Source organism: Centroberyx gerrardi, chromosome 15 (genome assembly GCF_048128805.1).
Source record: "Centroberyx gerrardi isolate f3 chromosome 15, fCenGer3.hap1.cur.20231027, whole genome shotgun sequence".
NCBI lineage: Eukaryota > Metazoa > Chordata > Actinopteri > Beryciformes > Berycidae > Centroberyx > Centroberyx gerrardi.
In genome coordinates, this window is record NC_136011.1 from 15523230 (window position 1) to 15548961 (window position 25732).

The 25732-nt window shown below is 46.6% G+C and overlaps 1 protein-coding gene across 2 annotated transcripts in view; it reads right to left on the reverse strand.

The window, feature by feature from the left end:
- Window positions 1-326: 326 nt before the first annotated feature.
- Window positions 327-25732, reverse strand: part of LOC139918736 (leucine zipper putative tumor suppressor 2 homolog) — a 40457-nt gene continuing 15051 nt past the window's right edge. Inside the window, exons 2-9 of one of the 2 annotated variants that reach the window (XM_078288905.1) lie at window positions 20125-20246; window positions 7251-7913; window positions 5755-6426; window positions 5440-5562; window positions 4865-5011; window positions 4094-4600; window positions 3906-4010; window positions 327-3790 (exon numbers count right to left, since the gene is read on the reverse strand). In XM_078288905.1, coding sequence (XP_078145031.1) covers window positions 3608-3790; window positions 3906-4010; window positions 4094-4600; window positions 4865-5011; window positions 5440-5562; window positions 5755-6426; window positions 7251-7880 — 2367 coding nt within the window. In that variant the 5' untranslated portion in view covers window positions 7881-7913; window positions 20125-20246 and the 3' untranslated portion in view covers window positions 327-3607. Of the gene's footprint in view, window positions 3791-3905; window positions 4011-4093; window positions 4601-4864; window positions 5012-5439; window positions 5563-5754; window positions 6427-7250; window positions 7914-16765; window positions 17044-20124; window positions 20247-25732 lie in introns of those variants that run through there. The other variant, XM_071908171.2, reaches the window with a different exon arrangement.

Below are 25732 nucleotides of genomic sequence, written 5' to 3' on the forward strand. Positions count from 1 at the left end.
GGTGACTAGAATATAGTATTCACTGTGCCTTACTTTTACAAAAGGCCACTGGGCTGAACACTGATGAAATGTTGCACGAGACTGGCTTGAACAAACGCTAGTAAAGGTCAAAGGAATACGTTTCAATTCCCACTGTAATTTACATGTAATTAACTATAATGTTGATGAAATACAGTGCATCCATGCCTTCAGATCTATCACAAAGTACTTCACATGTTTCAATTAACCACAATAAATGCTCTCTCAATATACTTTGCTCGCCCTTGTTAAGTTTCTGGTTGGTTTTGCCTGTGTAGAAAAGCAATGAAATCGACAGTCACTTTAAGGTGTGACAATTTGTTCTTTAATTAAAAACACAGTCATTTGTACAAGAAATTTACACATAAAAATATACATGGACAAACTACATACTCTATGAATTAATGAAGACACAACATAAGGAAACATAAAAATATGCACACAAAGGAAGAGGAAAAAAACGTCACAAAAAGAAACGTGTTACGTTGCTTTGGTCTAGTCACAGTGGCTACATTTGAAATAGATATTTTGTCTGAATAAAAGACAATGTCACTCTGTTATACTATTTAGTGTTTTAGATATTTACACGGAAAACGGTTATGTGATGATGAAGAGAAGTGAGATATGGGGGAAAAAGGAAGTCCAGGATGCACACAGTACTTTCGGTGAGGGGGTCAGTTTGGTTCGCAACACCTGTGCTTGTTGTTAATCTGAACCTGTGCTGTATCTGTGGTGATTAAGTAACAGTTTAGGTCTGGTTAATAATATTTGCTGAAAGTGAATGTGGCTGGCTAAATCCAACTTGCTCCATTCAAAGACACTTTCCTTGGCTTTAAGTTAACTTATGCACAGTGCAGAGTTTTAATATCGTTCCACTAAATCTCTCAAACCACAGTGAATGTGGTAACGCCATGCAAAATGCATAATAAATCTGATAGGGAGTCTGATACCAATTTGGGAAACAATATAGTGTTTCAGTATTAAGAGATTTAAGAGACTTATAGATATTGATCAGTTTTGCTGAAAGGATTCAATTGAATTTCCAAGTATAGGAAATATAACAACGCCTTGGTTTGCATCAGTTCTGGCCTCAACTTGATCAAGAAGACACTCAAATGACCCGTCTCATGCAATGATAAACTAATGATACACACAAAACCCAATAATGATGATATGGGGTGATGTGATATTATGATACTGACAGTCAAGTGAAAGATCATTCGAAATGGAGAGACAACAGATTACTTCAAAACTGAGCCCAAAATAAAAGCTCCCAACAGTTTCATCAGCCGCAAAAGTTTGGTCATCAGAGAGTCTACTTTAGTGTCACACAGACTATATAATGTAAACAAACGTTCATGCATTACAGTATTAGGTGCACTCCTTCTACGCTGTCCCCCTCCATTTAAAACTGATCCATCATTTGAAATATTGGTATGTGATAGTTATATAGAAGTCTTTATACTTTGTATATTAAACCCACACTGATACCAGTACTACAACAAAATATCTTCAGGTGCTATATATAAAAAAATATACAACATCATCTTCATTATATAGATTTCCATTTATCTATTATTCATTGATATAGACTCTTTGTAAAATAAAAGACAATAGTTCTCATCCCATTTTTCTTTTTCATAGAGACCCACCATGCTCAGTGTTACACAAAGCCCTGCATATACTGTAAGTTTCCAGCTAGAAAACAGAACAGTCCACAGCTTCAACTGTTAACATGCTTCCCACTGGCTTTGATTTAGACTTTGTGCCGTTTTCTCACCCTCACCTCGAACCCCGACACCATCTGAACCAGCCGCTCCTAGAATCTGAAATAACAAAGACATGCAGGCATGCCATTCTCACTACCTGTAAATCAGTCAGTGAGGATTACAGTCTAGGGGGGGAGAGACAAGGATGACTCGGAAAGCATTATTTGGCTTTGGGCCGGCTACAGCAAAATAAATAGTCCTCTAATGGGAAGAAGGAGAATGGAGGGGAAGTAAATGGAAACTCTGAATAAGCATGCCTACAGTTCAAACGACACCAGCTGAAATCTCTCAGCGATGTCACGTGACCGAACCAAAGAATATGCGCCACTCTCAGTTGCCCCTTCAATGTTGATATCTTTATATTTGAGGTGCGTTCCACTGCTATAAAAACTGTGTTGTGTAAGTTGAAGGAGAGAAAGAGACAGAAAGAGACAGAAAGAGAAAGGCAGAGAAAAACAGAGAGAGAGGAGTATCAGCAGCACTGTGGTGATATCTCCCATGCTACGGTGCGCTTCCTGGTGCTACATGTTTGTAAAATGTAAATGTTTATATAAAAGAGAGCTCTCTGCATTGAGAGTTTCTGAATGGGTTGACACATTGATAGAGCGCGATAGTGAGACTGTTGGTGGTCTAGAGCAGCGTTCAAATAAAGCATTTCCTTTGAACGTTTGGTTTCTGTCTCCTCGGCGGTCCAGGAAACAACAGAACAGAATGTCGACATGTAAGCAAACCAGAGAGCCAGCGTCAAAACTGGTTTCTGGAAGTCCGACGATTCGCCTCACAAGGAAAACAGTTGTGTCCCGTAACAGAATAGAGCAGGATATTTGTGCAAAAACAATCCCAGGTTTCCCCTTGGTGAACAGATTACTTCGGTGCCGGTGGTGATAATATAATACTTCCACGGTGGTGACCAATATACTGCATTTCTCTGGAGTGACAACAGTCACATTACATTCCTTTTCAAATACTCACTGCTGAGGAAAGACTTCCGAAACGAGTAAAACAATACAAAAATGTCTTGTCCTTTGAAATATGACATGAACTGCTGAGCCACTGAACACCATACGAATACAAACAAACAGTAGATGTTGTATTTTTTGGCGTTGTTTTCCCTTTACCACTTTGTCGGGGTACTAGTGCAGTGGTCGTCGTCATCAGTCTTACCGATGGGCACAGTATGGAGGGGTGATGAGGTCATCATTAGTGGCCAGAAGTGGTGAAGATGAGGCTGCTGTCACGATGCCTTCACTATGTGCTGGTGGCCGGGGGTTCAGCCTCGTGTGCTAACTAGAGACGTGTGGCCTCGTTTAGATCGGATCTCTGTGCGTGTAATACTATTTTTTGCTTGAAGTTCCTGTTTTTTTTTTCTTCGATACCCTGATTTCAGCGTGTTCTGAGAAAAAAACCACACATGCTTTTCTCTGGAGTCCCATAACGTCCCACTGAAGAAAATGAGTCTTTGTGCTGGCATTTGTAGTTGGATAATCAAACCCGTGAAGGGCGCTGAAGGGACACCTTATGGTATTCGATACAGTACATCTCTCTTAGCGAAAGGGAAGAGTGCACCTTTGGGAGATCTCCCTTTAGACAGTGTGCAGTCATTTTACGGCGATGAGTGCTTGTTCAGTGGTCCAGGTAAAGCCATGTCGAGGATTAGTGCAGTATTTGGCCTGGAGTTCAATGTTTGGTTTACATCTTCAGTGGTGACAGAGTCCTTTGTGAGTGCTGGTAGTGTACTTACGAGTATGCGTGTCCATGTTTCTGTGCGCATATAATGTAGGTGTGTTTGTTTGTGTGTGTGTGTGTATGTGTCTCTGTTTTTAGATCTCAGTGGCGGTGATTTCCTCAAAGTGGATGTCGTTGCTGCCGCTGTGGACCTCGTAGTCCTCCACGTCCCTGTTCTCCAGCTCCAGACTCAGCTCCCTCATCACTCGCTCCAGGTCCCGGTTCCGACGGTACATCTGGATGTAGTTCTGCTGCAGCTGCTTCTGGTAGCGGATTACCTGGAGGGAAAAAAACCCCCAAAACATATACATATATATTTTTCCATTCCATTCCTGATGACTTTGAACAGAGTTGCTGGATGTGGAAATGACTCCCTCCTCCTCTCCTTCTTACCTTTTCCTTCTCCTCTTGCCACACCCTCCTCTCCTCCTCGAAGCCTGACAGCTGCTCCTCACTCGTCCGCCTCTCGTACATGAGCTCAGCCTTCAGCCTTTCCACCTGAGAACAGGAGAGAGGAAATCTTAGAAACTACACTCTTTCATTTTCATCACTCACATCAGAAAGAGCTTAAATAAATGTACCTGTTGCCTGAGTCCCAGCACTGTCTCTGCATTCTGCCTCTGTGCCTTGGCCTCGTCGCTCTCCCCTCCCCAGGCCAGACGAGTCTCCTCCCCGTCGCGGTACACAGAGGGACTGGGCCCGCCCCTTCCTGCCATGCATCTCCCCTGCTGGAGGGACAGGCTCATACACTGGCCCTTGATGCCCGGGCACTGATTCCCGCTGTGATTGGTCAGAGTGTCGCGCAGGCGGGCCGACTCCTCCTCCAAGCGGCTCACTTTCTCCCGGAGCAGCTCGGCTTCGCTCTTGCGTCTCTGGAGCTCGTTCTCGCAGACTTCCAGCTCCAGAGAGCGGGTCCGCAGGGCCACCTGGGCCTCCTGGGAACGAGCCTGGCTGGCCTGCAGCTCGGATCGGACTTCCCGGAGCTGGGCCTTCAGCACCACAATGTCTCCGGCCTTCTGACTGAGCTCCGACTGGATCTCCTTCAGCTGCTGCTTCAGTAGGGAGATCTCTCCTGACTTCTGACACACCTGGGGAGAGGGAGGGAGAGAGAGAGAGAGAGAGAGGGAGAGGGAGCGGGGGAGAGGGAGAGACGGAGACATTGAAAACACAAGCACAAATTGTGTCTTGTTGAACACAGAGTGGTATTAAGGATCTCAAACTAACAACCTCTGGTCATTCCTTAAAGCTAAACTCCTTAAATTCCTCCAAGCTTAAAGGCTTATGAGCTTAAACCGAACCTACTAAGCCTCACCTCTGACCTAACACCTTTCCAGTGTCTGACTCTCTCTCACCTCCCACTTGGTCTCCTCCAGCCGCGGCCCCAGCTGGGTCTGCTCCCTCTGGATGGTGGCACACCTCCTCTCCAGCGTCTCCCTGTCCTGCAGCAGAGAGGAGAAGTCCTCCTGCAGCTTCTTCTTCTCCTGCTGCAGCTGAAATACCTGAGGACACACAGAGACACACGTTCAATAACTACTTTACATACTATAGTAATGTAGATATATAGGACTTGGATCACTGTTTCTTTTACTTTGAAAACATATATGGTTCACACATTTACAGTTGAGTATAGTGAAAAAAGTGACACCAACTCTTTTAAAATGATAGACAGCACAAAGTCAAATCAAATTGCAGTACTTTTTGAATGATAGTAACTTAATTCTGTAGTTGACAGAATAATAACACTTTTACAGAGTGGAACCTGTATATTTTAAAGATGAAATTCAGGTAATATTTTTCTCCCAAAATGGATGTAGAATTTTGGAATTTGGAGGTTATTAAATTCCTTTCCTGAACAATGTTTTGTTTTCATACCATTACCAAATACCAAATCTCTGTCTGTATAAATGTTTTTAAATGCTTAGCATACCTGCAGCTGCAGCACCTGCTGTGCCCTCTGGGCCTTCTGGGAGGCCTGCTTCATCTTAGTGGAGCAGCTCTGCCTCAGCTCCTCCATCTCCCTCTCACAGCGACGCTGCTTCTCCTCATAAACCTTTCAAAGCAAAGATCAGGGGTGAGAGGTCAGAGGTTAGCGCTGTACCTGGACTGACATCATGTCAAGTTATCTATAATTTGACCTTTTGAAGTAGAGAAAATAGTAGCAACCCTTTTGTTTTGGTCAGTGCAGGCCAGGACAGAAGTGATTTGTGTGTACCAGCTGTGTTAAGTCTGTTTTACGTCTCACCTGGCAGATAGCAGCCTCGTTTTCATCCAGATTCTCCCGGAGCTGCTGCAGCTCCAGGTCTCTTTCCCTCAGCTTCTCCTCCAGCTCCCTCACCACCGCCTCGTAGCCCTCCACGGGCGGTGGCGAGTGCCCGCAGGACCCGCTGTCTGACAGCGGCTGCCCGCGCCCGCTCAGCGACCCCGAGCCCGTGCTCTTGCTGGACGAGGAACGTCCACTGTCCGAGTTACTGTGACCGTGGCTCCCGTTTGCCACTGTAGTGGTTCGGCCCAGGCCGGGCCCGGGCTCCAGCTGGCCCCCCAGGCCCCCGGAGCCAGACCCGGAGCTGGAGCCCTCGCTGGGGGCCAGGCTGTAGCCCGTGCTGCTGTGGGTGGGGAGGCTGGAGAGGGAGTTACGGCCCGAATCTGACATGGAGCAGGACTGGCTGCTCCGAGCGTTGCGACCTCCGCTGTAGGAGTTGCGCTTCCCTTCAGTGCTGGAACTGCTGCTCCCTCCATTGACGTTAGTGCTGTTGGTGCTGTTGGATCCTCCGAGGGGCAGCAGGAGGTTGAGGCTCCCCTGGCTCTCTGAAAGACTGCTGCCCCCTGGCCGCGGAGACAGGTACTGCACAGAGTGACGATTCTTGGGAACCACAGGTTTGAACGCTGTAGGACGGATCAGCACCTTCTCCATGTTCTGAAAGCATAGAAATGAAAAAAAAAATGGCATTAGTGATTGATAAGAGCTAAGCTGTCCTAATTAGAGACGGCTGGTTGAAACTCATTAGAGGAGGGTCAGTGATAAGTTGGCAGGTCACCCCCCAGGGTCTGATTAGTTTAATTTGGTTTAATTGATATTCATGGGTTTCATTAAGCAGTTTTCTTAATGATTTTCCTCCCATCTCAGATAGCGATAGAGAGAGAGAGAGAGAGAGAGAGAGAGAGAGATAGAGAGGGGGGGAAGAGAAAATGAGAAAGGAGAGGATAGAGGACAGAGGAAATCTGAATAGAGGGAAGAGAAACAGAGTGGAGGGAGGGGATGTGAGAAAGAGACAAGAGAAAGGCAGAGAGAGCGAAAGCTACTCACATGTTATGTAAGCATTTTTCTGAACGATCTTCCTCTGGGCTCACTGAGTATGTCACTGAATGTAAGTGAGCTCTGACATTGATTATGAGGAGGCCGCCCGCAAGGTGAGCGGCTGCCAAATGATCTATCTTAGCCTGTCAGGCCAGTGATTAAGCTTCCCTCTGGATCGATGGAAATAAATAGCCAATTAGACAGCTGAGCCAATCTGTCGTAAAACATGTCAGCACATGCTGTAGAAACACACACGTAGGCTCAACTGTTTCATGACCATGTATCCCATGGATAGCAGATAAAAAATCCACACCATAAGAAAAGGCATGTGTCATGTCACAGCATCCCAAAATATACTGTATATCAAGTGCAAAATATTGATATTAGGTAAAAAATAGCATTGTTCTGCATACCTATAGCACCATCCCATCCAGTGGACTCACCTTCTCTAGCTGTCCGGACACTGGGATAAGTTTGGGAGGAGGCCCTCCAATGTTTCCGTTCAGAGTTCTGTTGTCCCTCTGGTCCTCGGAGTCGCTGCAGGGGCTTGCAGCTGCCAGCACCAGGTTGTCGTTCCAGTCTCCCACCACCACCTCATCGCTCACATACCCAAAGTTCCCATTAGTTCCACCGCCTACGGCGCCGGCAACAGTTCCAATAGCTCCCCCGCCCGTCCCGGCAGAGTTACCTGGCCGGGGCTGCTTCTTGGTGGGCAGCGGCGGAGGCAGAACATGGACCTGGGGCTGCGTCTGGTTGCTGATAACCAGCAGCTGCTCCAGGGAGCTCCCGCTGCGGAGGGTGTTATCCTGGAGCCTGAAGCAGCTGGTGGCCGGCGTGGAGCGGCGGGGCTTGGCGGTGAACTCGCTGGCGGCCCGGCAGTGTCTCTCCTGGTACGTCCGGCCTGATATGAGACTGCTGACAGAACCCATGGCTGTCCCGGTGCCACAGGGCCCACAGGGGCCGGAGCAGGGGCCTGAGGGGGAGTGGGATGAGAGCGGCCGGCACTGCTGGACGTCGAGGCTGGAATTGGGGTGGTCAGTCACGGACACAGGCAGGGCCTGAACCAGAGCCATGGCGCCCCGACGGCGTCACACACACCACACACTCTGATAAGAGAGAGACAGAAAGACAGTAGTTAGAGATACAATATAAAATGGAAGTGTTGGGTCTCGTTATTGGAGAGCTGCATGCATGCAAACTGTTTCTTGCTTTTTTCTACATCTAGTACACATGAGACAGAATATCATTTCATTTAGGAGAGACTGAGAACAACGCAGACGGAGGGAGAGGGAATGAGTCACAATCATCACGATCTGCAGCTGCTCAGTGATTTTCCTGAATGTCCCCATCCAATCCAGTGTAGTGAGTGTTTATCTGTGTTTTAGTTCTGAGGGGGTTTGAAAACTATTCACCTCATCGCTGGATGATCACAGTCCTCACATGCCAATCAAATAAAATATACAGATCCTCCCCGAAGAAATAAATAATAGCCGCACTTCATCGAGCCTCTATTTTTAGGAGGTCCAAAATGGATACGTATTATTACTACAACACAATAAGTGGCAGGAGATTAAGTGTTCCATTTCCAGATAGTATTATCAGTGTGTCAGTTGCCTGGGGGACAGTGAGGGGACACATATACTCAGCCTGCCGTGCCAAGCTCAAATCCGTCTGGCCAAGTGGAATAATCCAAGCCAGCTATGACTGCACACAGTCTGCCAGGCCGAACAATCATACACACTGACACGCATACACACACACACAAGTGGACATGTGCACACATGGACAGCCACACAGTCACGCACATAAGCATGTGCACACACACACACACACATACACACATACACAGCATATCTACGAGCCCTCCAGATAAACACCAAGAGGGCACACATGTCACTGCCAAATGAAATCAGTCTGGTGATGAGGAGTGTTGGAAATGAATGCCAAGAAAGAGAGAGGGAGTGATAGAGAGACATGTAGATGAGGGAGGATTGTTTTTCATTATTTAACCTTTACTTAACCAAATTCATCAATGAGGAAAAATCTCATTTAAATAACGAGGGAAACGAGGGTGTAGATGGGGATTGAGAGAAAAAATATAGGAGGTGCAGTGTTGTCTCATGATTAATAGGTAATGAATGAACAGGGTGGCACAGCAGAATCCTGCCAATTGCAATGACTCTGTTTTGTCTGCGAGTATTTGCATGTGTGTACGTGAGAAGGAGCGAGAGGGAGTTGAGAGCGAGAAGAGGGAATTTGTGTGTACACGAGTCAAGGAGATAAAGATATGTGCGGTATGTGCTTAAGTTTGACCACTTCCCATGCCAAAATAATCATGGTTCACAACCTCCTTTCACCTTTTATCCAGCCGCCCCCCCACTTCTTCTTCACTCCCAGCCGTGACAAGGACCTCTCAGGCAGGGATAATAGAATTAAGGGCCCTCTGAGATTGTCATCCGTGACCCCCGAAGCCCCAACTCTGTGACCCCCGTAGGAGTGGAGGGGAGCTGGTCTGACTCTGTCCTCTCACCCCCCTGACCTCCAGGGGTCTGGTTTTGTTCTGGCTACTCAGGCAACAAATCCTGAAAGCTAATTTCCCTCTGATGTTCACTCGCTGGTTATTTCTTAAAGTTATTGGAGCCCCCACCAACCTTTCCCCTCCCCGTTCTTGGCTGCATTCCTCTGACAGAGTGAAAATACTTCCATCCATGCACACCCCCGCTTCCCCCACCTTGCTCATTACATGCATCCTCCCCTGCTGTCAGCAGCACAAGACGGGCAGAGGAAAACCAGCCATCATTCCTAAAAATAGAAAACATCTCAAGTGCCTGAAATCATTCTGATAAAGTCTTTCATGAGGCAAGGCATTTGATTCGATGGCCAAAAATAGACTCCAATACTGTTGCAGCCAGCTATCATGGGGTCAACCCAGGGGCACTTGTGGCGCATCCTGCCGCTATAAAACTATTAGATGATGCTGAAAGGCTTAAAGACGACCTCAAAGTCACTGCTCCTTATAGGAAGCAGAAACATACCTAGCGGCTGAGAGTTTACCCTCCACATGGTACCAACTGGCCCAGGATGAGTGAGAGTGGGACTGACAGAAGAAAGAGGTTCCCAGGTAGCTCTCTAACCAGATCCAGAAGTGGGGTCTGTGACGGGGAAATAATCCCGTTATGATAAGTCTGTTAATAACGCCGGCATTACCCAGGAGAGGAAGCCCATTATTCCGCCGCAGCGGATCACCCCTCGCAATCACACGCAACCTCCAAGCTGTTCCGGAGACTCTGTGGGGCTCAGGACGGAGGGAGGAAGGGGAGAAGAAGAAAGAAAGAAGAGGGAGTCAGGGGGTGAGGAGACAAAAGACGGCTGGGTGGCAGTGGTGGTGGAGGGGAATACCAGGTATTCCAATCAGACACTCAGTAGAGTCCTCAGTCCTTGGGAAAACCAAGCACCTAATCCAGTTTGGTCATTATTTGGTGAGCGCACAGACACTGCGGTCTGAGCACTTTAAGATCTCAGAAGGGGGAAATCAAACTGAATGTGAAGGGAGACATAATTTCCCATTTTGGATGAGCCATCTCCTCTACTGCCGAACACTGAACACTTTACTCATGTCGTTTTTTCTAACAAGCTTAGAGGAGTTTTCTTCAGTCGTCTTTATTCCCCTGTCTGCTTCTTTCAGATCTTTAAACACTAAAAGGGCAAGGAGCAAAGAGATGACAGCTGAAATCTACGCTGTAGCCTTTTGGCTAAGGCTGCATTCGAGGAGAGGTGTTGATTGATGTGAGCTATTCCTGTGAAAACAAACCAGGCAAATTGAAGGAGGGGAAGTTGTGGAGCCATTGTGAAATCTGGGTAATGACTGGAGCATCCTCTGTCCTGTTCAACGACAGGGGGTCGGGACCTGTTCCTGCCTAAAATCATGGCAATGGAACGATGACCTATAGTGCCTTCTTCCCCATCTCTTCTGCTCTTAACCTTTCCAGTCCTTACTTATTTTCACCTATATCCCTTTCCTCCCTCCCTTCCTTCCTTCCTGTGCTGGATTATTGCTCCAATGCTCTCCTGTCATCCTCCCCTTTTCCATCCCCCTACAACTTCCTACAACTCCCTGCTCACTGGTCTATGCAGCTATAGATTTCCATCTACTCTTTTTGTAGCTGAAACACCATAGCGTGACTAACCAGTGGCAAAGCCGGTGTGAAGAAGAGAGCAACAGGTGGAAAGAATAAATCTGTCAGATCACAGCAGTCACTATATGGACGAGGGCAAAAGTATCACTATGAGAGCAATAATAAAAAAAAGACCATATTTTTCCCAACTAGGGAAGTATTCATTAAAAACAGCAATTGTATGGTCTTTCTTATGATGCTGGGTGATCACTCCCCAGTATGATTACGCTGATCACAATGATGATAGTCTTTCATTCCACTTTCGTACACAGTGCCTGGGTGGCCCCAAGTAGTCCTGAGGCCAGTGATCCCAGTGGATGGAGAGAGTGAGAAAGACAGACAGAAAGAGAGATAGAGTGAAAATCAACAAGCTAGGCGAGGCACAATAATCCCCGGTGCCTGCTAACAAAAGCACAACCCCACAAGTACAGGCAAGGCACAAACACAACCTCACAGACTGGCTCACGCTGACACACACACGCATTATACCTAAGCTAGGCAATCAAACCACACCTAATTTGGTCTCCCCTTCATTTGTCACGCATCTACTCACTGAAGCTCCACAATAAAACCTCAAACAGGCAAGAAAATGGTATTGTAACTAAGTCAGCAGACTCCATTGTAAAACGAGAGAGCTCCTTTAATGTTTTGCCAAAAGACCTGAGGTTATATTGCGCCTCCATTCCAACACAATGACTGTCTGTCTGACTGGTCCCTCTCTTGTCACCTACCCCCACATGGCTGGGCTTGAAGAGATCTAGCGGTCTGTGTGTGTGTGTGTGTGTGTGTGAGAAAGAGAGAGAGAGAGAGAGAGAGAGCGAGAGAGGGAGGGAGGGAGGGAGGGAGAGAGAGACAGAGAGAGAGAGAGAGAGAGCACGCGCTAGAGAGTGAGAATGTGTGTGTGTTTGTGTGAGAGAGAGAGAGAGGGAGAGAGAGAAAGAGAGAGAGGGAGGGAGAGAGAGAGACAGAGAGAGGGAGGGAGGGAGGGAGAGAGAGAGACAGAGAGAGACAAAGAGAGAGAGAGAGCACACGCTAGAGAGTGAGAATGTGTGTGTGTGTGTGTGTTTGTGTGAGAGAGAGAGAGGGAGAGAGAGAAAGAGAAAGAGAGACAGAGAGAGAGAGAGCGAGAGAGAGAGACATTGCTCCGCTGTGAATTCATGTATACATGCATACGTACTCAGTCCTCATTAACCCATAGCCTGGTGCCAAGTCTCTTTTCAGTAGAACCAGTAGAGACATTGTCCTCTTTGGCAAGGTAACATGGTTGACATTGTAACACTGAACAAAAGTGCCCAAATTCTCCTGCCCAGGCTCCTTTCTGACTTCATTAAACCAGGTTTTCTACAGTGAAACACACAGAGAGAGAAATAAGGTTTCTAAAGTGAGCCTGTACAACAGTAATTGGCACCACGTCTTCCCTCTTTTTTTTTTCTCTCTCCTATTCTTTTACAACCAACTTGTTGCTGTTGCAGACTTTAGCTTCTCCCTCTGTTTGGAACTGTTGCCATGGCAGCAGAGGCCCACATTTTTCATGCCCGGGGTGAAATGAGATAGAGAGAGAGAGAGAGAGAGAGAGAGAGAGAGAGAGAGAGAGAGAGGGGAAGGGTGGGAAAAAGAAATGAGAAAGAAAAGAAAAGAAAGAAAGAAAGAAAGAACAAACGAAAGAACGAAATAAAGAAAGAAAATGAGTCAGTGAGTGAGTGAGTGAGTGGGCGATTGGGTGATTGAATAAGTGAGTGAGGTGTGTGTGTGTGTGTGTGTGTGATAGTCTGACAGAGGGCAGGTTGGCTCTTTAGCATCTCAAAGCATCTGGCCTCCATTACGACGTGAGAGGCTGCTGGAGTGTGGGGTGACCGAGGCCTAGAGCTGAGCTACGATTCTCTCTCTTTCTCCCTCTCTCTCTCTCTCTCTCTCTCTCTCCCTCTCTCTCTATCTATCACACACACACACACACACACACACACACACACACAGAAACTCACAAAGTCCCTGTGGGGGTTGAGGGAGAGAGCAGGCGGTAATCCATTGAAATGGGATGCAGTAGGAGACGTCAATAACACGAAAGTAGCAACACAGCCTTGTGAAAACACTATGGTCATCTGGGGACACAAGCTGTCAATCACATGCTTGTGTATGGCTTCAGCTTGTGATGAGTTGCCCTATTAGTTTCTCCACAGACAGCCTCAGCCGCATCACTACTGCTCCAACTACGTTTGCTGAATTTGAGATGGTGTGTGCTGGAGTTTGTCCAGGCAAAATCTGACCTGACTTGACTAAGTTGTGCCCAGGTCAGGATTGACACTGGATTCAGCCGTATTGTATGCACTCACTGTACTACTGCAATATGTATACATTATAGTTAAACTGTCATCAAAATGTCATCATAGTCCTAACCGTATTAGAGCTGGAGACAATCAGTCAGCTGGCAGAGGAGGAAATCAGGGGTATGTGAAAAGGGAAGATGGCTGACATTCCTGGTCCGCTCCAAATGTTGGATTTTCCAGGAGGTTTTCCAGCCACTAATAGTTATCCAGTGGCGGTCAGTGGTCAGACAGGCAGACACTGGAAATACCAAGAATACCGGTGGTAGAGACACAGGGATTAGCCTGGCCAGCTGACTACTGTTTGTCAGGATCAATGACCGGCTCAGCCTTAACCCTGCTGAAGCCACTTCAACATCTTTGGCAATTGATCAGCTATAAATCGTCAAAAGGGGTCAGCTATTACTCTGTACTCGTCTAGTGGTGAATAGAAAAAGAAGAGAATTTTATAAGGAGTGTTTTTAAAATTATAAACTTGATTATCGCATAATGTTTACATACTGACAACACCATGATTCCTTAGCAGCAGCTAATGTTATCTTTAGGAAAACCCAGGTGCACAGCACTCTGACTTCTCATTGTTTCAGCAGGCATTGTCCAGGATGGACGGACGCAACATGAAAGAGTCAAGAGGAGAGAAGGGTGAAGTTTTCCCTCCGAAATTTCCCTTCCTCCCCCCTCCTCCCCCCTCCTCCCCCCCGCTGCTTCGGCTGTGTGGACAGTCAGGAGGGCCATTGTTTCAGTTTAACAGAGGACAGAGCAGAGAGAAAGGGCCTGTTATCTCACACTGAAAGCAACCACACTTTGACTGACAACATCGCCCACAGCAAGGGGGCGGGGTGTGTGTGGGGGACGGGGGGCAGTGACTGGGAGAGTGGGTTACTACCAAATAAACCCAGGCTTCACTGAGGAGAAGTAGGCCACAGCATCTAAAATGGCTCAGGTTTTTAGCATTTCAGCAAAGGTGTGTAATATTCTAATTGACAGGCACAGCTTTAGTATTTAATCATTGATCAACGCTGGAGCAGAATGCGAAACACACACACACACACACACACACAATGCCACCCGCACACACCCAGTGCTCTTAAACACAGCCAGGCAAATGAGTTCCACAGCAGCTATTACATAACCAGTGACGCCTCAGTTTAACTGTGCCAGCCTCAATGTATAATTCACTTCAACTCATCTTAGAAAATATCTGACATGGCAAAGCGCATACACAAACACACACACACACACACACACACACACACACACACGCGCTCACACATGGGCAGGCAGACGTATGCAGACACACTGTCCATGCCGCATGCATGCCACTATAAACTGGAGAGAGATGGAGGGGGACAGACTGGCATGGAAAACACTCATTCAGCACACTGAACAGAAGCCAGGCCAACTTCTAATCTCTCCCTGTCTCTCTGTCTTCCTGTGTTTCCGTCTGTCTCTCTCTCTGTCTCTCTCTCTCTCCGTCCTTCTATGTTCCACCATACTTTTCAACTAGAGGCTTTACATAAATACCTGGCATGAGATTTAGCTCAACGGGGTCATTGGAAAAGAATGGAGCTGAGGATACTGAAGAGGGGGAGGGAAAAGCTGAGAAGAGAGAGAGAGAGAGAGAGAGAGAGAGAGAGAGAGAGAGAGAGAGAGAGAGAGAGAGAAAGAGAGAGAAGCAGACAACAAAAAGTCTCCCTCCCTCCCCGTCTCACTGCTCTCCATGGGTGCACTAAGGTTCAAAAGACCCCCGCCACCTTACAATCTCACAATGCACACACACACACACCTAGACACATGCACACACACTCACACACACACGGGAAGCATGAGTCAACTCCATTGGAAAGGGTTACGTACGAAACCTGCAGCATGTGACACACATTTACCTCATTTGTTTTGTTCCAAGTGGATGAGGTAACCCATCCTCGCTCTCTCTCTCTCTCTCTGTCGACCTCACTCTTTCACCCTCCAACACAACATCTCTGCACCTCCCCCCCCTCCTCTCTCTTCACCCCTCCAGTTAAACTTTACGTCAACGTTTACATCTCGACACCTGTCCATTACATCTGCTGTGTTTATGGAGTGAAACGTCAGCCCTTCTATCACGGCCCAGATCCAGCCTACATAATTACAGTCTTCTCGCGGCGTGCGCTCTTTCATGCACACTCAAATGAAACCTCAACACGACATGGTCGAACCGACAGCTACTGCGAGGAGTTGAGCTTTGCTGGCTACAGCGAACGAGCGGCCTCTAACCGCTCTGTCTCTAAACATATCTGCTGACACATCACTCTCGGGCCATAACGAACTCGATGAGAAACTACAATATGCGGCCCAAGGCACATGAGGAGTCTTGTAATTACACGCGCGGGGAAGAGAGAGGGGAGAAACAACAGCGGCCTGCGCGCTCCCACAGTGCTTTGTCATCAAAAGAAAAACAAAGATCCTGTTTGAATCTCACTCCTCGGGATAAAAATACCTTTTTGTCTGCGTCACACTTCTAAGATAAAGCTTAATTGTAGGCTGTGTGAGAAATACATATGCTGCCTCATGTTCTCTCTCTCTCTCTCTTTCTGTGTGTGTGTGTGTGTGTGTGTGTGTGTGTGTGTGTGTGCAGACACCAGGCAGATTGAATAACACCCCCCCTCCGGGCCAACTGTCCAGAGGGTGGAACAGCTTTTCTGAGGCTGAAATTTCAAATCAATACCCCACAGTCTGTAATGAGCAGATTACCCAGGGCGGAGATTAGAAAACCTGGGCTCCCACCACCAAAAACTCATCATCTCGCCTCACCAAGTCCCCACTACCAGGCCTGTGTCTCTCTGAGGTCCCCCCTTCCTGCAGGCCAGAAGTCTCCATCCGGGCTAAATCTGTCACTGTAGCTTCATTTAAAGAGAGTTAGAGTCATAACAACATTAGAAAACTGACTTAAGGCTAACAACAACACCAGCCAACTGATTCTGAATCATGCAGCTGCCTTCAAACTCTGGGTCAACTGACTACAAATCTAGTTTTACACATTGTCACGAAACCCTGTCATCAATGGACTGGAGTTCAGTTTGGCTGGGCTTTTGGAAGTCACTGCTAATTTTGGATTACAATCCCAGGCTTCACTGACATTCCTAAAGTAGTTTCCGACCCTGCAAGAGCCTGTGTTTCTGTTTGAATAGGCCTGACAAGCAACTCTTTCCGCAACACACCTTCCATTAATGGCATTTCAGCAAGTGACACCCTCCAAACGGCTTCACACCGCCTCAAGTGCCTCAAGTTTCCATGGGCGACTTTGTATTCATCTAAACAGGGCCAGACTGGAACAGACAGCAGAGTAAAGAGAGCCTGAATTTTGAATATTTAAGACACACATACACTCATATTTAACACATACTCTTTCACACACACACTTGCACGGACACACGCATGCATGCACACACACTCTCTCTCTCTCACTCACTCCACACTCACCCCAGTGAGAGCCCTGCATCGCTGCCTCTGCTTGTCCCCGTCTCTCCTGGAAAAAAAAAAAATCACTCCAGTCTCTTGTCTGTCCGTTGGCTCAGATTCCTCCTGTCTCTCTCTCTCTCTCTCTCTCCCTTTCTTTCTCGCCGTCTATCTGTTCTCTACAACAGTCCAGCTTCCTGTCTCTGCCTCTGCACCACTCCAGGACTTCATAGCCCGACACGAGGACTTAAGAATGGAAGCCCCCTTTCCTTTCCTGTTCTCCTCCTCCTCTCTCTCTCTCTTCTCACTTCACTCCACTGTTCCTCTTCTCAGCTTTCCTTCCCTGCTGTCTGCCTTAGCACCGCCTCCCCCTCCTCCTCCTCTCTCGCTCCCCTCCTCCCTCCCCTCTCTCACTTTGTCTGCCAGCCCCTCTGCCTCTAGTTTCCCTCTTTTAGCGCGTGCACACACACACACACACACACACACACACACACACACACACACACACACACACACACACACACACACACACACACACACACACACACACACACACACACACAGCTCTCCTCTGCCTCTCTCTCTCCTCCCACTTTCTCTTTGCTTGTGCTTTATCCCTCCCCCTCTGTTTTACACACATTCTCTGAAGGAAATCACAAATGGAAGAATCCTGGGTCTGCTGGACAATTTTGGGAATTTTTCTCTCCGTTATTTTTCTGTTTGGTTGGTGTGTGTGAAAGCAGAAGGGCCGCGGGCATCGGGGGAACACCTCCTCTACCCAGTCAGCAGCATGTGTCCCATGGCTAAATAACAGTGCTGTTACACTCAGCTGTAATTATCAAACAGATCGACTACATCTAGCCAGCAAGAGAGGGAGAGAGAGAGAAAAAGAGAGATAGAGAGAGGAGGGAAAGGAGGGGCGGGTCAATTAGCCCAGATGGGTTACAATTACATAACAAGTTTCTGCACATCTTTGTACTCACACTAAGTATCCTACCTGCACATGCACAGCACACACACTCATCCAAGCACACACCCACAAAACACTCCCAGAAACACACACACGCACAGCTTTTATCTTTCATATAGACAGACTGTTTTATAATATACCTTTTGTCTCTCTCTTTCTGTCTCTCCCTCTCTCTTTCTTTGCCTCTCAAGCGATATCTCTTCCTGTCTCTCTTAATGGTGTCCGGAGTCCCACAGTGAGGTACAGGTGAGAAAAGAGTTCACTTCAACTCTCTGACTTGGCACTTTCCTGCCATTAACACGGTCCACCTCTCCATGCTAAAAATACACGCCAGAATGCTTTTGAACCCTTGGTGTGTGTGTGTGAGACTGTGTGGGTATGTGTGTGTATGTGTGTGTATGAGTATCAAAGAGTTTCCATTTCAGCCTCCAAACAGGTAATAATACCCTACAAACAATATGTATTGTGATGTACTGTATCTTATTGTTGTGTGTGCTATTTTTTCCATTATTGTGAACTTTTAATGTTTCCTGTGGACTCTTGGAAGATTAGTCTACTGGAAACAAACAGCGTATCTGTAGAGCTCTACGCAAAAACACACACGTGTACGCACAGACAAACAACACAGCATAACATGTTGAACCATAACTTGTGAGTCAGCAAAGAGAAAGAAACCGGCTATGAAGGTAAAGGATTTGAGGAAGAGAAGAGGAGACAGAGAAGAAGAAGAGACTAGACTCCTCTATTACAGGATTTATTAGAGGGATGAAGCATGCTGCACATCGCCGATATAAAACACTTTCATGGACTGGTGTAAAGCAGAAATATACTCGCAGGTGTGTGCATGGCCACACACACAAAATAACAAGGACTATTTACTACTTTCCTCTCCTCCATCCCCTTGCCACCCTTGCAGGACTAAACAACATGAACTAACAGGTAACTGAGTGACGCTCACCCGATGGCCTGCTGACCGCAGAATAATGAAAAGTTAAAAGCTGTGGATTGGACCGGGGAGTAATGGAATACATTTAACCTGATTACAAAAATTTCATCACAAAAATGGCAACTGTAATCCACTATACTTACTAGAAAAAAAACAGTCACACTAGAAAAGAATGATGGAATACTTTTAGATTAGAATAACAGAGTTGCTTTAGAAAAATGTGAACGGTTAAAAAGGCATTTAGAGAGATTTAGAGGCAATACATATGAATTCAAACAAAATATTACAGATCTTGAAATTGTTCGTTATGATTTTAGATGACTTTACTAAAACTATTCAAATAACAGCCTTACATTGTTCAGCTTCAAATTTTATGGATTTTGGATGACAAATTATCCAAAAGTAAGTAATCCAGGTACTAGAATTTTCTGCACATATTGAGTCTCCTGTATAGGATTTTGCTGTATTTTGAAAGTGACCTTGCCGCTGCAGGCTGTGTGTTGTGTTGTGGGACAGTTATTGAGGGAAGGGGACAGCTGGGCCGGGCTATGCTGAGCTGCTCTGGGGGCAAGAAGGAGAGCAGACCAGGAGACACCAGATCTGTAATGGAGAAGATGGAAGGAGGAAGACAGCTGCTGTTGTGTCGACCACACATTATTATCACCCCACATATCTCACATACACTCACTCATCTGCTCCTTAGGATGAAGCCGTGAGCTGATAGATCGGGTAAGATGGAAGCATTTGAAATCAGTTTTGTATGGCTGGTAATGGCTGAAAAAAACCCCAAAACAAAACAAAACTACAAACTTGGGTTGTAGCTATCCATCGCAGGCTGACATAAGTCATTTTGAAACAGGTAACACTATTATTGTTGAGGTTTGTGAAAGAGGGAGTGCAGAGAAAATTGTATTTGCTGTGAGAGAAAATTAGATTTGTGGCAGAAGTAAACAAACAAACACCTTCTCCGACTTCTCTGAAGTGTTGCTGTCACCCCCTGCCGTATGGAAAGACACAGGGCCGGCCGTGGATTCCTGACCCTTGACCCCTCATCTCCTCCTCTCCTCCCCCTCTCCTCCTCCGCTGTCACACACTACTGCCATCCATCTCCAAACCCAATCCCTAACCGGACACTTCAAAGACGGGGGGCCAAGACCCCTATTTCCATATGTGTGTCCATGTCTGTGTGTGTGTGTGGCAAAGTGACCACAGTGGGTTACTCCAAACTCTAAACTCTAAGCCTACGACAAGTCAGACCATTGATCAATGTCCCAGCCTCCCCAAAACACAGGAAAGAAAGAGAGCGATGCCGAGAGGGAGGGAGCCAGAGAGAGGGAGAGAGAGAACAAGAGAGGTAGGAGGAGGGGGAAGGCTTGAGTCAGCAAATATTGAAGGTCAACGTCGTCAGAGAAGGTTTTTGTCTGCAGAGGTTTTGTTTTTTTCCGCCTTTCTCGTCTGGTTCCTTACCTCAGAGTGCTGCCCAGCGTTCTCCCTCTGGAGGTCTGGGGGAGACAGGGAGGGGGCAGAGACCTCTCATCCCCAGGACCTCACTCTGCTCTGGGCCTCGTCTCCTCTGCTGCGCCCCTGGCCTGGAGACACACAGAGTAAGATCAGAGGGTTAATGTTAACCTGTCAATTTAGAAACAGAGGCAGGTTTGCAGCATGCACAATACATATTATTGAACCTTCAGGTCATTGGCATTATTTCCTAGTGTACAGTAATAGTGATGACTCTGGAGGGCCATACTGCCCCCATCTGGGCGCATACTCAAATAACTCAAGAAAGCATGAAAATCACTTTCAGGCATCCACACACACACACACACACACACACAAATACATAGACCGAGAGACAGAAACCTTGTCTTAGAGGTTCCATATAGCAAATAAACTGATGACAATCATTTTAATTTCACACATGCTCACCAATGCCTCAGATGCATCTGAAAGGGATTTCACTGCTCACCGTTTGTTTATTTCTTCTATATTTTACTTTATCTGTGGCCCAAGTGTCACCTGCTGCTTCAATGTATATATGCAAGTGTGTGATTGTGTGTTTGTGTGTGCACAAAAGTGAATGTGTGGTGCTTTGCTGCTTCCAGTCTAGGTTTCCCAAGTGTGGAGGAACAACAGCCACTCCATAAAAGTAGGGAGAAGAGAGGGGAAAGAAAGGAGGAATTATAGAAGAAAAGGAGGTAAAGGAGGCAGAGTGGAGAAACCCTATATCTGCATCGCTACTGCTTTCTTTCTTTCTTTCTTTCTTTCTTTCTTTCGTAAACTGGAAAAACCACGTATTCACTTAAAGCTATTCCACCCTCCCTTTTTCATTCATGCTTTCTTATCTTCCAATCTCGCTCCTTCCGTCTCTTTCCTTCCCCCCCACAGCCTCCCTGGTCTCTGAGCCCTATACAAACAGTCGGTGAGGTAATCAATCAGCTCGTTACAGTCTGATAAGTGATGCGATACGGCTATTGATTCTGGCCCCTGAGTCTTGGTGTAGGGGTCAGTTCTGCCACATCGCCCGGCTGCCCGGCGCGCGCTGCCCAGGGCCTGAAAGCTGCTTTCTGGAACCAGCCGAAGATGCTGACGAGGCTCTTTACACAGCAGCCCGTCTCCTATTGCTACAAACCGAGTCGAGGAATATGGACATCCACGCTGACAGGTCTTCTTTCTTACAAAAATATTGTCAGGAAAAATCGTGTCAGCCAGAGTTTGATGTTCGGTTTTGGCTGCACAGCAAATCAACTCCGGGTCAAACTTTGATCAACAATGGATGAAAACATCATATGGCTTCCACATGAATGGAATCGTGTAAATTTTAATGACTTTACCCTAGTTTCTTATGGCAGGGAGACATCAGAGTGCATTGTATTCCCATCCATCGTAGAGATAGACAGACAAAAGCAGCGAACAGCAGAGAGCTCTCCCCTCCCTCCACCACACAGCACCAACCCCAACACTGAGAAAGTGATGCTAAAAAAAGCTAACTTAATTCAAAGAATAGCATAACCTTTTCAAATAAATCAACATAATGCATTTTATTCTGATTAATGAGCACATAAAACACAATTATTGGCTGGCATTTGGATTTCCTTACAATTACCTCAGCCAAGGAGGTTATGCTTTCACCCCTGTTAGTTCTCTGTCTGTCTGTCAGCAGGATATCTCAAAAACGGATGAACGGATTTCCATGAAATTTAGTGGACAGACATGTCTTGAGCCAAGGAGCAATTGATTCGATTTTGGTGGTGATCCGGATCTGGAATTTCTGCCATTAGACGATTATCGTTTTTGTTCGATTCGATTTGATTTCAAATCCTAAGGGGATGTTTGCAGGGTCAAGACATCAACTTAAATTAAAATTTATAGGAATATAAGGTATTTGGGCGTAACAGCAAGTTGGAGAACTGTTCAGCGTTGGCGGAGATTGGAGCTCTCTGAATGCCTTGTAGTTTTTACAGTGAATACGAGCGAGCTATAGTATCTAGTTCAATCATCTGCAGCCGAGCATGAAGCAGGGAGAGGGGCGGGGGGAGTGGAGACACTGGCCCGTCCTGACAGGGAGTCCCCAGGAGGACAGATGGTCAAGGCCTGTCCTGGTCCTGAGGGACACAGGGGGTGGGGGTGGAGGGGGGTGGGTGGGGTGGAGGAGGTGAAATGGAGGGGTGGGGGTTAAGTTTGTTCAGATGCCCCTCCCCTTTAAAGCAATTCCCCTTCACTTAGCATCGCATAAACTTGACGGATGAGAGATGAAAGGGAAGGAAAGTGTGGGAGAGAGAAAGGAGAGAGCAAGGAGCAAAGAAACAGAGAGAGTAGAAATAGGATCTGCAAATATGGGCAATGCACATGCACACGGGCGGATGGAAACACACACACACACACACACACACACACACACATTCCCTGACCCAGGCCTTCTTTGGACAGCTTTACAGTTTTTAATTTTCATAAAACACACGGCGAGGCCAAAACACATGACCTGTGACGCTGCCATGATCTCCAGAGGGCTTAGAGCACATGCACGCACACACACACACACACACACACACACACACACACACACACACACACACACGGAACCTCCCTTGTATCCACTATCTCTAATCAGGAGATGACATTTCACCCTGCGCGCTGTGCTGACGTGAACCCACGGGCCCAGATTACATAGAGATTATTAATCCGTTAGATTACTGCTAGATAGATTATATTGCTATAGCAGCATATGTCCTCACCACAGGGACCACACTTTATTTGAGTGCGATGACACCATGATTCGGGGTTTCACTCCCACAGGGTAGCATGGTATTAACTTCAACTGAGGGTATTAGAAAGCTACAGCGTCTGCCCGCTTGCCTGGCTGACTTGGGACGAGAAAGTTGCTGGTTCACTTCTTTAACCACAGTGCCTCTAAAGCCATTTGGATTTTCTGTCCTGGTCCCTATCTCTTTATTTCAGAGAGCTATGCTGTATAGATGAGGGAGGAGTAAAGGCAGGTGACAGAGGGTGGGGCTGGGCGATATTGACAAAATCAAATATCACTATCAATATCAATCAATATCAATATTTTAGACCAAATACAGCAATATCAATAATGGGACGGTATTTTGGGGATGAGAAAATTTTGAAAATTAGTAATGATCATCAGTAATCAGTAATATGTAATCAGTAATATGTAATGTGGATATGATGAGCAGGTAAAGGTAAAGCCATCATTGTTCATTTTACTCAGCCAGAACAGGCTAATAAGTTCAATAAGTTAAATGTTACTTCTTCCTTTAAGACCAGGAAGAAGTAACATTTAAGTTATTTCACAGTATAACAATAACCAAAATCCCAGACGATATCTAGTCTCATATCACAATATCGATATTATACAATATATCGCCCAGCCCTAACGTTGGGTGAAGGAGAAAGTAGCTGTGCCCGTCGTCATCTTCAACCCCCTTAAAAAAAACAACTACAAACCCCTCTCCCCCCCCCAAAAAAAAAAAAACACGAAACAGATGTGACCAAATCAGTGTGAAGGTGACTCTTGCATAACTCTCTTATCAGCCAGAGACAGAAGTTTTCAGCTCAGTCCTGAAAGAATGATAGACACAGGCACACACACACACACACAAGACATGTCTATTGAATAACGTAGCCGACAAGTCAACAACACAATTTCTACACCGGAGTAGAACCAGTGGGACTATTACAGCCAAGAATAGAGTAGTCAGGTAATGCAATTTCTATGTATCGCTCTTTCTGCTTTCTCAGTCATTAGCCGAACACTCACATTCTGCTCAATGCCCGGCACTTAGGCGGCTGCCGCTGTCATTTCTCTAAGAAAGGGAAAGCTGCTTTGTTGCCATAATATGCCCTGTGTGATGCTTGGCCCACTTTCCACCCTGCTTTCATTGTGTAAGCACACATACATAAAACATGATTTGCTGCTTCAATTTCTGACTTTTATTCAGTGGGGATTTGGTGGCAGACAACATCAGAGCCATGAAAAGCAGCGCAAAGCAGTGGCGAAATGAAACTCTCCCTCTGATCCTCTGAGAGAGACAGAATAGGAGAGAGAGAGAGAGAGAGAGGACACAGAGTTGGCTAGGTTACAGAGAACACGGTTTAATCACTGACCTCTAGACTTACAACTGGAGACAAATGGCCATGATTAATGAGGGCCATTCATCTTATAGGTTAAGAACAACAGAGCGGGGATTGTGTTTGCCCATGCTGTTCTGATAAATCTATCTATCTGCTGCATATATTGAAGCCCAGTCCTGTTAGTATGTACCTCACTTCTGACCAAAGGGCATGAAACTCGGGTCGAGCTCGGTGTAGTTCCCACACTGGCCACCAGAGGGAAGGCTACATGACTCTTGCCTCTGTAAACGATTGTGGTGTTCTCATAAAAACACTGATCTGATCATTTAGACATTAGGGACGCATTGCTGCAGCAAACATGACTTCCAGTGCAACAAAATGTGTGGTTACTCCAGGTTTGAACTCATCAGAGCTTTGGCTGAGTCTATTGCTTTACTCATCTCTTTAACCTTTACCCAACAATGTGCACCTCGGAGAAAAGCATCTCTTCTCAACCGGGACCCGGGGGAGAACGACCTCATTATGTACAGCGTTTGATCCTCCCTGGAGTGAAACGGCTAATCGATACACTCCTCCTCCAGCTCTCGTTTCTCAACCCCATCTCTCTCTCTCTCTCCCCCCGCTGTAATGTCTCCCTAAGCTGGATCTTAAGTCATCCCCCTTGGTGGCCGGATTAGATGACATGAGATAGCAGTGGTGGGCCAAGTCTATCTCTGTAACTGTTCTTCAGAGCTGGTGCTTGGCCACAGCAGCACACAATCTGAATCTACCACTAAAAATGTGGAGCTGCTGGATGCTCAGGAGCAAATCAGCATTAGCCCAGGCTCTAGCTTTCCCCTTTCTAGTTTCAGCCTTTAGTATTTCCCATTAAGCTTGCTAGGAAAAAGACAGAGAGCCTGATCTTGCATGTTGGCAGAGAAAAGCACGTACGCCGATGACTAATGAGGGTCTTCTGGGGTGAAACGAACGGCCGTGGGCAGCAGGAGGAGAGGTGACAGAGAGGAGAGGGAATAAAGAGAGCGAGAACGAGAAAAAAAAGAGAGAGTAGGAAACGCTTCATTTTCGTCTCCAGAGCTTCCAAAGCCACATCCAAAGCCGCGAGCTTTGTCACGCCTTTTTGTCTCTCTCCAACTCTAACATGCTTGCCACTGTTGTTGTTGACAATTTGTCTCGGGGAATGCAGTCCGGAGGGTGTGAATCATCTGTTTTCGTTCAGAAACTTTGCTCTCCTCTCTTGCTCGCCCCCCTTTTTTTCTGTGTCTCTGTCTCTGTGTGGGTAGGCTGTGTTGTCTGTAGGAATGTGAGGAAGTCTATGGGAGCAGCTATCTGAGGCATTTCTGCCTGCCAGCCACTCCTGACGCCCCTCTCTCGCTTCCTCTTTTCCGTCTCCCCCATTTCTCTCTCACTTTTTATATGGAAAACTTGATTTCATGAGCGCTGTTCTATCCTGCCCCTCTTTCTTTCTTTCTTTCTTTCTTTAGCG